Genomic DNA, 12,777 nt, shown 5'->3' with positions numbered 1-12,777 from the left:
ACAGCATTTTGAAAGATCCCTTTACTTTTGCAGTAACTCTCTTTTTTAATATACATATTAACGGTTATCTTGAATAGTGTAAATGCTTATCCGAAAGAAAATGAATTGCAGATATGTATGTTGTGCAATCATGTATCTGAATCAAAATATGAGTACTGCAGTAAGCTGATATGTGCTACAAAGTCTGTGCCCTGCCCGACAGTCGAGTGTGTGACTGGAAAAGAGAAAAAGGTTTAAACTTTGCTGCTCAATATTTCCATTAAACTCCAGAATAAGGAAAAGATAGAAAGGGCTACAAGATAAATGGAAAGAATTGGAGTTTGTGTTTTGCTTGTGTTGTTGATGACTGTGGTTGCTGTCTGCTACCCCAGCTTCCCCCAGGTTTCTTCTGTGGCTTTCGAAGTGGCTTCATATAAAGCATAAATTGTATGAAGTTCTCTAAAAGTTTTCTTTTGCATCAGAGCTCTTAAACTAAAAGTCAGACAAATATCTACAAAGACAAAGAGTAGCTACAGATAAGCTGCCCGTAGCAAGCAATCAGATCAGAATCCGTTTTATCCAGAACCTGGGAGCGTGGCCCAGTTCAGTGTCTTAACTCAATCTATTATATAGTAAAGTCTGGAGCTGCGAGTACAGAGCCTGATTTGGTTCTGATTTCTCCCAAGATACGTATGTTCAATTGACTGTTTTGGATTTGTTTTCCAGAGTTCAAAGCTTTTTTTGTTTCATTGCTCTCCCTCTCCATCCCCCTTGGCGGCGCAGTCCAGACCCCGCCTGACACGGGCACTCAGTGCGGTGGGCACGAGAAACCCTCGCTGAACTGTATTGCTCGTGTAACGAGAAGGCCAGAAGGAACCACAGAGGGATTTCGTGTCCAGCACTTTAATTAGAGAATCTCGTTTGCTTAATTATGCAAGAAACTCAGAAGCTGTGGCAATGGAGAAAAAATAAATTAAAAAAAATTTAAATTGTGCTCTTATTATTCTGTTGAAATAGAACAGCTGAGGTTGAGGTTTATGCCCCTGTTATTCATGTATGTGATATTGCCTACAGAAAGAAATGTATTTCAATATCTTTCCCATCTTTTACTTTTCCTTCACAACTTTGTCATGTTATCTTTCAGCTTTTTATTGATGCTGCACTTAAATATTTTATTTGGACCACCTGGTTTTATGTATCTGAGATTTTTAGCGTGATAAAGTCATCTGACCTTTTAAACACTGGGTTGGAGGAAAGAAAAATCTGTATCTAAACATAGAAAAATGGAATGTTCTAGCCATATTCCAAGAAGTTGCACCATTGCAAAATGTAAATAGATGCTGCTTTTTTTCCGTCAGAATAGGGCTGTATCTTAAAGGTGGGTTTATGCTTTCCTGTGCTATGATGTGTAATTGAATACTGTGTGCCGTAAGGTGGCCCTTCTGACACTCTGGCATGAAGGTTTTCTGATTTTAGGTGGGAAGTGTTGCATATGATCATGAAATCTCTAACGTTTCCTAGAGCTGATAGATCCACAATTTGAGGAGATTTTTTTCTTGCGGCGTTTCAGCACTATTGCTTGCAGTCCTATTAGGAAGAATGTACCATGGAAATAAGTTGCAAGAAAAAAGAAAAAAGTTTTGGTTTCAGACGTTGTCTCATTCTGAGGTTGTTTTTATTAAGGTTTTTGTTAAGGTCTTTTATTATGGGGCCTGATTCACCTTTCCTAAGTAGAGACTGGTATACGTATGGCAACCAAAGAAAGAACAATAGTTCTAGTAAAACGAAAAAACACTCTTCCGAAATCAGTGATCCCTTTCAGTAAGCTGTTTGGTTACCTGGCTCTTTAGGCTTCATCAGCTGTTCAGCAGCTGGGGGTCTCTCTTTCGGGACTAACCTGTACCAAGCTTTATATCTCTGTCAAAAGGAGATTATGTTCATTTTTCCACCTCTGTCCTTGTGGTCAGCTGTACTTCATTTTGAAATAGCACTGCTTGCTTTATCTTTTCTACAGGTATGTTTATTTAATGACCTGTTAGATAACTTCATGGAGACATACAGAAAGAATATGAATAAAATTAGGTTAAGCCTTATTCATTTGGCATAAAAACACAACGTGTCTTTAGATGTAACTGTGAATACTGGTCACTTCGTGGCTTGAAATAACCGCTTCTCTTCCAGGGCGTTCCAGAAGATTTGTTGTTTTTTTATAAACACATCCAAAAGGGCGGTGAAGTCTTTCGAGTAAACCGTTGCCTCCTGCTGTACCGTTACCATCCCCAGGCTGCAACTCATTCCGTCCTAGAGTAAGTTGCATTTTTTGGTAGAAAATTAGCTTCATCTTGGATGATTGGCTGCAAAGATGCTTAATTTCTTCAAGACATCACACAGCAAAATAATTACCTAGTTGTGTTTAATTGTTTGTTTGTTTTTAAAAAAGGCTAAAAAGCAAGCGTAACATAATATGTTGGTAGTATCCTGTTTTGATGGTGAAAGTTTAGTTTTCTGTTCGTTCTTGCTCTAATTTGCTTTTGAGTAACATACTGTAATGCTGGCATTGAAATTATGAATTGCAATGTTTGGTTCGGGTGCTGTGGCCCGTACACTATCGGTGTTCCTGTGTTCATGACGTAGCGAGGCAGGGCTGGCGTGGGGGCAGTTTAACACTTGACAAATATTCTAAGACATTTTTCCGTCTTTGCAACTGTTCTTGAAATAATTTCACAAGAGGCATTGTAAGAGCAATGAAGCATTTTGGGGACCGCATTACAGCGGTACTGTTTTCTCAGCTTCCAGTTACCATCCCTGCAGCTGAGACTGTGACTGATCACGTGAGATCTCGTCATCTGCCTGAATCACCTCTCTGGTTATTTAAAGCATCTGAGTTTCTTATCCTCAAAGCAGATTAAGAATGCTTTGTATGAGTATGGATCTCATCTGCTGGACGTGGCAAAAGCAAGCAGCGAAGCTGTAACTTTTTCAATACTTTGAACACGATTGCAAGAACGTGTTTGAAATATATCCTAGTGGTGAGATTTTATTGGGGTTTTTAATTAGGATTTTTAATATGTGAGGTTTTGATTCTCTTATTTTTTGCCGTGTGAACCATAATGTAAAAAATATTTTTTTTCATTTTAAAGCTTAATTTCAAAATGAACTGTCTCAATTTTAAAAAAGCAAACAGAAACTTGTAATACCAACAAAAAACTTCTTTTGAAAAAAATAATAAAACTTAAACCTTTCATCTGATCATGTGCTGCATTTTACATATAGTATTTTCCTATTTTAAAAGGTCTAAACCATCTAAATCAGATAATGAGGTTTGAAAAATACCTGAGGATGTTTAGGAGTAATTATCTCAGTGGCTTCCTTGTAAGCTGTTGCCTACTGCTTTTACAGTGCTCGTCTGCCCTTAAAGAAAATGTAAATTGTCGATTGCTGATTCCTCTACGTGCTCCTTTTGCCCATCGAAGGCATCCTTCATGATCAGAAGTCCTTCAAGCTGAGCCAAAGTCATTTCTTTCTCTTATGCATTGGCATTAATGGAAAATTACGCGGGTTTTACTGTCCTTTAGGAGTCCCACACCAGAATCACAGTGGTAATTAAGTAAACTGTTCTCTTACCAATTATGATACAAATATACTCTTCAGTCAGTCCTATTTCTATGGCTTTGTAGAACTGGCTAGTAAAACTATAAACATTTTAATGGGCATTTTAGTTGTATATCACTGTATTAATTTATTACTGTAAATACTATAGTTTGCTAGCATAAATATCATGCTGATGGGTAATGTCACTATAGATCTTTATAAATTCATATATAGAATCATAGAACCGTTAAGGTTGGAAAAGACCCTTAAGATCATCGAGTCCAACCGTTAACCCAGCACTGCCAAGTCCACCACTAAACATATATACATACATATGTATGTATGCATATGTATATAAAATCATTTAACTCTGAAACAGTCATTCCGAGCAAATAGAAGATATTCTTTGGATTTCGCAAACAAATATGAGGTAAATTATTTTCCTTTTTATTGGTGTTTAAGGGGTTTTTTTCTCTTTTAGTGTGTGATCATTTTGGCAGTTAGTTACAAACTTTTCAGTCATGCATCATGGGATGCTAAAACTCTTGGAAGCCTGTTGCTTGTATCTGTGGGAAAACATCTTATTCTTGGAAATGAGTTTGTTTTGAATTTACTGCAAGCTGTTGCTTATTCAGATCTACAAGGTTGTGTGGCACAAGCACCCTGAATTACAACATACTGTGAGAATGTGGAAATACTGTAAGCTGTTTCAGATGTGCAGGTTGCATGTCCAAATTGGCGCCTTTCTTGTCTCATTCTAAGAAGTCAGGCTAGCCATTCTTCCTGCTGGCTTTCGCTGGTACTACCGTTAATAATATTTGGTGCGAACTTTCAAATATGAGGTTGTGTAACATCTCTTCTTATTGACTTGTTCCCCTGTTTGTTGCCTAAGTTGTGAAGGGCTGGCCAGCGTTTGGTTCTAAAGACGGAGGTGCGCATTCAGCAAAAAGAGCTTAATGGACTCATCACAAAGGTTTAAGTCTATAATTTAAGTTGGGTCTGTCCTAATTTGCCTTTTGGTCAACCCACCTTATTTAATGCGTGTTCTACCTTTTCTAGAAGTGTCTTTTTTTTTTTTTTCCAATGGTGTGTTTTGTTTGAGCAGTTTTCTGTGGCATTTTGCCTTTTGCCATTGGCCTATGTTGTCTTTCAATTTTCAGAGTTAGCCTAGACCTGGATTTGGCAGTAGTAACTCACCAACCAGATTAATATCTTGTCCGAGATCAAAATGATGCTTCTAGGAAAGTTGATTATTTATTTTTTTTTAACAGTTTATGCCTAGTTTCAGTCTTAAAAATAGAGCTGGTTAGTAGGACTTGTTTATACAAAGGTGTGAAATTCTATCTTTTCACCAAAGACAACAGTCACTCGTAGCCTATTATGGGCGGATTTCGGTTTATACGAGTGTCTTTCATTACCGTTCAGGGGAAAAAATGCCTGATTTTCCTTTTTCAGACTTCCTAAAATATATATAAAACTACTTTGTGAGCGACATTTAGTTCTTTTTATTTGGTATGTATAATTGTAAACACTAATGATTTGTAGGTCATTTCCTATGATTAGTATCCTTCTGGAGCAGATATCTAGAGGTGAAAGTATCTGTGCAGCAGGAAACGAAAATTTATTTGCATTCCCCCTTACCCTGGAGGCATCAGACTGCGTTATTAAATGTTTTGGGTGTATGACAGAATCGGAATGAAGCACAGTCTATATTTAGATTTCATTAGGTGCATGCAGAAATATAAACGTTCTCATTGTAATTTCATCTAAAGTCTCTGATGGATACCTGCTAAATGTGAATGAGCGATACAAGTTTTAAGAAACTTCTCTTCAGCCAGGAATTTACAACACAAAATCCCACGTATTGTATCTCCTAGATCTAAATCGTTTTATCTCACATTACAGCTTGTATCCTAGGGCTGTGTGTACTTTGTGCTACGTAGCTGCATTACGCTGATTTGATACAATATCACAGCTGGCTTTATAGTGAGAAGTACTGTAGTAAGAAAGTTTGGTGTATAATAAAAACATTCATAGATTTTTATCTTGCCAAAAGGGAGAAAAAGGGAACTGTGTATAAAACAATGTACCTCATCGCGAGATAAAAGTCAGCTTGGAACAAGATGAGCAATAAAACATTGTACTTGTCTTTAGGTAGTGTTGCTCGTGAAGACAGACAGTTGGGGCAGGTAGCTAATCTTTGTAGCAATTTACAAGCTTTTGGTCAAGAGAAATTTAATATACGCAGAAAATAAGGTTTGTACCTTCCCTCTGAGATTCAGGCGATTCCCTTTTATGCAGAAAATGTGAAGCGTACTCACCAGGCTTACAGCAATTTCATATGCCGTGTATTCAGACTGAGTATAATATTGGAAGAGCTTGTTCTGCAGAAATAACCAAAATTACGTAATCTATTGAAACCATCTGGCTTTAGGCACTAGAAGCTTCCAGTGTCATCCAAGCGCAGGAGAACAGGCACTTCGCCTGAAACGCACATTTGGTTGTTTTAGAGGTGCTCTGAGGCCTGGGTCTCGTATCGCTGAGGAGCGCAGGAACGCCTGCTTCATTTCCTGCAAAAACGTACGCATCCAAACATGGGCGGGAGGCAGGAATAGCGTAACGTACGCCTGTACAACTGAAATAAAGATGAGGTCAACTGCATTTGTATCGTCTATGCTTGCGGTTGGCACTTCAATTAAACATGGAAACTAATGACCTCATTAGATTCTTGAAAAGTAAATGGCATTAACATTGATAGTCTCTGTCGTTCTTAATAAGCCTTTCATGAAAAACAGGCCACAGTGCAAACCATGCCTCAGTTAATGACCCACGACCTGAAGATGAACTCAGACATTAATAGAACCTATTAACAGTGTAAATGTAATAACTCAGTGGGACGATATAGTCCGGCAATTAATAAGTTCACATGAAGTTCAACAGAACAACAAAGACAAAAAAAATCAGTTTATTCGCCAGTATGGTCAAGGTTCAAATGGGCTTCGTTTCTGAATTTCCTGTGCATTGTAAGGACCTTGAATTCTGCGTGCAAAACTGGCTCTAGAGAGTCTGTTCTTTCAGCTCTCCCTGTGATTACAGAGTTCTCTGTTCTTCCATCTCTGGATTATCTATCAGGTGAGATTCACCTATAATATCAAACTCTTATCCTGCCATGAATGAAAAACCACTGGAAGAGGCCGTTCACTTGAATAGCTCCTCTTCCTGTCTGGCGTTACCTGAGTAGCGTGCTGGGCCAACGTATATAGAAAAGGTCAGATTTATAGATTTATAGTATTACTGTGGACGGTAATCAATGCCTAAAATTCCAGTACTGTTTAGGATACTGGGCTCATATTTGTGCATTTCTCAAGTACTTGTACATCTGTCTGCTCTGTTGATTCACTTATGTAGCCTCACTGGGGGAAGGAGAGGAAAGGCAGTCAAACAATATGGCGAGGTTTAACTCAGCTCAGACATTAAATCATATAGCGTTTATTGTCACATTATCTGTCATTTCAAAATAGGAGTAGAGCAGATGTTTCTTGACTCCTGTGTTCAGTCAGTAGGTCAGCACACATTTTAACAGAGCTCCATTGTTACATTACTTGGGTGGATGGTATGGTAATAACTGCTTGGGACTGAGGAACACACTTGGTAGTCGTTCTCACCCGCTGCATGAATACCCTCATTTCACTCCTGCGGAATTTTGGCTCCTCTTCGTCCTTCCAGATTACATAACCGATGAGGACGGAGGGGCCACGGCAAGTGAGATCTTAGGAAAACTGTGTAAGCCAAGTAGGAAAATGTATCCTTCTTACGTTTCTTTTGTAAAGTAAAGAAGTGACAAAAAAATGAATGAAAAGAAATGGGGTAAGTAGTGTACTTCAAGAATTTGGGTCAAGGAGGAGTATTAGGATGTGGGATCCACCTTCTACAATCAGAAGAATTTGTATCCCACCTTCTGGCTGAGGAAAACCTCGGTAACTGAATACAGGCTAGGAAATGATGCTAAAGGCTACTGGGGAAGTGCTTACTTTTAGTCCTTTCTGACGTGGGTAGGAAAAGCAGCCTTGATTTGGGATGATGCAGAGTGATAATACCTCCTAGTTTTTGCTGGTGGCTATGAATATGTAATAATGCAAAATCTGAAAATAGCTGTGAGAATCGTCTCCGAGTAGTGGTTTGTACAACTTCTAGATCGTTTCAGGCATTTCCTTTAATCATCCTTTGCACGTTGCTACAGTTCCCGGCTGTTGCACCTGCACTGGCTCTTAAAGGATGGGAAGATGGCGTTCCCTGATCCCTCAAGGCAGGAATCCCAGTTATCTGTTCTGCAAACATCAAAAAATGTGGCAAATTAGGCGAATCGGAAACCTGAGGGGGATAACTGAAACTCTCTCTTTTGAGACTCTGTAAGCTACCTTTTGCTTCCACATGTGAGCTATGTTGTTTGTGCAGAGCACGTTTTCACGAAGATTAAGTCTGTGGTTGTCGCTCTAAAGCCCAGTCACAAATTCTCCCCTCGATTCTGTAATTTATCTGATGATCTCGGCTTGCACCGTTAAAAGTATCCCAAGGTTAACTCAAGACTGCAAAGTGTTCGATATAACTTAAAATTTTCATTAACAAGGGGACACAGAATATGGGGATGTGATTTTAAAATACATTTCTGTGAGCATTTTTGTAAGAACGCCTCATAGTGACGCAAGCTAAAAGTCGCAAGTGCTGAGTATAGGGGCTTCATTTTCACAACCCAAAACAGGTATTTAAGCAAGCCATTTATTGGTGTTTAAATGAAGCTGCCTGACAATATTCTTGTATTTGAACAGTGATCCAATTAATTTGGAGTTTAATGAGTTTCATATCCTTTTATTTCTGAGTGCAATTCCCTTAAATATTTCCGCGCTTGCATTTCTCGATATAGCATTCATAGGTAAGATGGGGTCAGTAAACGTGCTTAGGTCTGAAATCTTTGTGGGTGGTTACCAACAACGAGGTTTGGTCTGCTTGAATTTTACCTCTGTAGGGACTTCTGTGGAATACAGGCGCCCATCCCCTAGACAGCAAATGCATACTGTCTGGAAGCGACCAATACTGAACGTACCGGGACATTTCCATGCCCAATAGAAACATCTTCTGTGTGCCTGGATGTATCTTTGCCATATAACTAGAAGTTAGTTGATAATTCTTTTTATGCCTTGTAAGGTTGCCTATTTTTTCCTTAGCTTTCTTAAGTGCAGACTCAAGTGGAAAAGAAACTTGCCTTTGTCACTCAAGTCAACAGAACAGATTCCGAAGTACCTCTGGAATGTAATGCAGCGTTACCCTTCTGAAGTCACATTTCAAAGTAAAATCAGTTTTAAAACCTTTCCATTTACGTGCAAAGCAATCATCTTCCTTTATAGAAGCTAGCAGAAGCTCTAAAATTTCCAGTAAAGTGATCCTGGAAAAATACTTGACCTTCATATTTCTTTCCTTTAACTTTCCTTCTGGGAATATAATATGCTCTAATGAACGTGGAAAGAGGCAAGTGTCAAAAGATGCCAGCAGCAGCTAAAGCTTTGCAGCAGGAATGCAGCTTGTGGTTGCATTAGAAGAGATTTGCAGTCAAATCCAAGGTTATTATTTTTCTCTCCATTAGTTGAAGTGTTGGTGCACAGCCGTAGTCTTGAAAACAGCGTGGAAATTTTATATGGAGTAACTGTTCTTCTTGGGTAGGTTTACTTGTGTGTGAAGTTCTTTCCAAGTTATCACACCACAGTCGATGATGAAGTGCTAAGCAGGATTTGGCTGCGCTCAAAAATGGCACGCTGAAGTGAAGTGGGCTCTCTGGAGCGAGCTAACAATCCCAGCAAGAATCCCTGTGTCTTAGTGCTATGAGGCTTTCATGTTTTTCAAACTGTAACTCGGGGATGTGAAAGAACAACACAAAATTTCTATCCGTAAAATATTAGAAAAGTTTGCTAACAAACTTTTGGGAACAAATTAGGTTACCTATTAACCTCAGTAACCTCAAATGTTATGCTTGTACCTCAGAGGTATAGTTCATAAGAATAATTTGGAACAATAAATTTGGCTTTGTGACGTTTGATAATCCGTTACAAAGAGGAAGAATTTGAAAATGTTTCACAGAAGTCAGATGTTACTGTAATGCCAGATCATCAGACATGTCTAGTGATCATACTCACGTGTTTACAGTTTTGTAAGAGAACCAAAACTGGTGTAATGCGTACAGGATTACGGATAATGGGAACTGCAACTAGGGGACGGAGCAGTCTGATTCATTGGTGCGAATGACTGACAACAGCATAGCTGTAGCAGCTCCTCTTCCCGCGCCTCTGCCCACCCGGACACTTCAGATCCTTAATATCAAGGAAGCTTGAGTGGATTTTGATTTTTCTATAAAACAGCAAGCTGCGCTTGCAGACCAGAAGTCGCTTGCTGTAGCTGCCCGACGATAACCTCTGCTGGCTCCTGAATCAGAAGCCTTATGTGAAGCAGAAGAAATAACACATTCTTTGAGTATTTTGGTGTTTAAATTCCATACCAACTTGAGATAGAAGACTGTGAGGCTCAAAGTTGAACTGTGAAGAAGGTATATTGGTAGGAAAAAATATGTGCTTCCCAAGACTAAGAAAACCATAGGATTCCCTTTAGGATCTCACAGGCAAATTACTGCTTTCTTTGCGTTACTGCTTTAACTAAGTTCAGTGTCTAATTTCTTGGATCACGAGATGTATTGCACATTGTAGAACAACTTGTAACAATTGTTATGAAGTGTATTGTGCTCTGCCATGATAAAGCAAATTGAAAAACCTATGTGAAGAAATGCTTTCAGAAAGGAAAGACAATTAGGTGTGTATCGGAATTTCCTATGAAAGAGATTTTCAACTCAAGGTGCCTTGTTCAAGAGATGTAGATTAGGAAGATTCATCTGTCAAGCTGTAAATTGAGGAAATCAATTTATTGTATCTAGAAAACTGTTTATTAAGTATGAGATACGTTCCTAGTTAATGAATATTAAATGAACCCTGGACATAAACCAGATGTTCTTAACAGCGTGCAGTTTTCTTTAAACGGTTGTAAATGATGTAGTCTTAAATATTGCATTGTACGGTGGGAATTGCTGTTTTAAAAGCATGCCTGATTGAAAGTGATAGGAAATGTGCGTACACGCGTGTGTACACACACAGACAGTGTAGCGGTGCGCAGCTGGAATTGTCGGTAGTGAATCTGATTACCGTAGCCACAGTTTTTCCTCTTCTTGTGATCGTCTATAAGGTTTCTTGAAAATAATAGTGGTTTAGCTACAGCTTCAAATCTATCCTAATGATTTTTGTCTGAGAACTTCCACAGAATTTCTTTTTTTCTAGCAACAGTTTACATTTTCCTTGGAAATTTCTAGTATAAGGGTTTGGTGTGATTTTTTTTTTTTTTTTTTTTTTTTTTTAATATCACGTGTGAATCGGTCTGGTCAGGTTTATGTGTATGTGAGTATGTACATATGCATATAGGTATATAATAATGCTAAAAGTTTTAGGGGTCAAAATCCACCCTTTTTCTGACTCTCCAGGGGAACCATCTGGAATCACCGAGTCAGGTTTCTTGAAGAAAGAGTCCTGAGCTCCTGGACATCATTCACCATTTGGAATGCTGGCAAGCAAGGCAAGAGGCTCTACAGAAGCTTGTCACCAGCTAATCGGAAAAAGGTGAGCTAGTAAGAGTGGGTAACATCTGTACAAAACCCACTTTCTTCTCTTTCATATGCCTCCTTGCTGCTTCTGACATAACGTAGCAAGATTTTCTCAAGGTACTGTGTCCCCAAAGTACTAGTCGATGATTAATATAAATTGGGGAAATTCTCAATATTCTGCATAATGTATTTCTTCTTTTAAAATGCTATATTACTTTATTTAGGGCACGTGGTATCTATGTAGTGCAACATATGCACCCCTGTTCCTGCTTGCTGGTGGCTAAGCATAGTCAGAGGTTAGACACACGATACAACTGTTTCTGGCCTGCTGCTGTGTAACCATCCATGTAGTAGCCAGGTACCCCAGGTGAGTAGAATAACTCTTTATTTGGATGGTATAATACTAAACTACCTTGTCCGGGATTATTCATACGTGTATGATATTTGCCCAGTTCCTAAGTGGCTACTGGACAGGTCCCTGTCGGAGGCTGATCAGCCTGGTTTGTATTCGGAGGAGTAGTTGTACTATAACTCCCTTTTGAAAAGCTCGATTGTTTAAAAATAGGGGTGGGGTGCGGGGTGAAGAGGCGAGAAGAGACTATTGCACATGACGGACTAATTCAATTTACAATCAATTGAAAATGTGGAGGTTACTTATATTTGGCAATGGCAGATATTTCTCAGGAGAGATGTGTCTGAGGGTTTAAATACCTTACTTTTATAGCATTTTCTTTTGTGTAATAACTTTTTGTTAGATAAAGGCTTTAGGGCTAATGTCAAATGGCTGTTTCTTATAAAGAGCCACAGAACATTCATTTTATTACCAAATGTGTTTTCTTTTCTTAAAAATATGGATGGGAAGACAAAATGACAAATATATATATAAACTTGATTAATGTTGTGGCTGAGACCACACACATATTAAAAAAAAAAAAAAAAAAAAAAAAAGAAATTTGTATACCCATAGTTGAAATTACTGAATAGACATGGGAGACACTCGTACAGTAAATACACAACACAAGAATTGAACCTGAGTTTCCTGCTTGATATTCCAATGCCATCCCTCTTTCGTTGCCAGCCCGTGGCAGTGGGTGAACTGTATGAAGAAAGAAGATTAAATGCGAGGTGTCTCCAATCACCTCGCTTCACTCAGAGAGGACAGACCTGTCCATTAAATGTATTGAGTTATCTTGGTCATGCAGCGCAGTGTGCACACGACTTTGGGCGGGGGGGTATGAAAATGTTCTCTTTCGTTAGTATTTTGCAGAGCACTTTGTGAATTCCACTGACTTGCTAGCAACCGTTGCACTCTTCTGTCTGCAAAATAATGAGAATTTTAAAATAAATTCCAAGGGGAGAGATGGCAGCTTGTCTGGTAGATTTTTGAGATGTTAAGGAAAAAGTAGACTATGTTGTTTTTGTAGCAGTGTCTCACCATCTTAGGTGTTGGGTTTTTCTGGTTTTGGTTTTCTAGCTTTTTTTGTGCCAAGCCAAAAAGGAGATTAAAGTAGAACATG

At 38.7% G+C, this 12,777-nt stretch overlaps 1 protein-coding gene across 7 annotated transcripts in view; it reads left to right on the top strand.

Moving 5' to 3' along the window:
- QTGAL (queuosine-tRNA galactosyltransferase) overlaps nucleotides 1–12,777 on the top strand; it is a 131,493-nt gene that overhangs the window by 101,000 nt on the left and 17,716 nt on the right. For 6 of the 7 annotated variants that reach the window (XR_015703206.1, XR_015703205.1, XM_087750721.1 and 3 more), the window contains 2 exons: nucleotides 2,161–2,285; nucleotides 11,141–11,276. Coding sequence is in view for 4 of the 7 variants with exons in the window: in XM_087750721.1 (XP_087606847.1) it covers nucleotides 2,161–2,285; nucleotides 11,141–11,276 (261 nt within the window). In the remaining 3 variants the exon portion in view is untranslated. Of the gene's footprint in view, nucleotides 1–2,160; nucleotides 2,286–11,140; nucleotides 11,277–11,484; nucleotides 11,628–12,777 lie in introns of all 7 variants that reach the window. The other variant, XR_015703207.1, reaches the window with a different exon arrangement.

This window comes from Nipponia nippon, unplaced genomic scaffold (genome assembly GCF_047370975.1).
Source record: "Nipponia nippon isolate SJK-2023a ecotype South Korea unplaced genomic scaffold, ASM4737097v1 scaffold_14, whole genome shotgun sequence".
Taxonomy (NCBI): domain Eukaryota; kingdom Metazoa; phylum Chordata; class Aves; order Pelecaniformes; family Threskiornithidae; genus Nipponia; species Nipponia nippon.
Note: the sequence above shows the minus strand (reverse complement) of the source record. Positions and strands in the feature narration are given on the sequence as shown.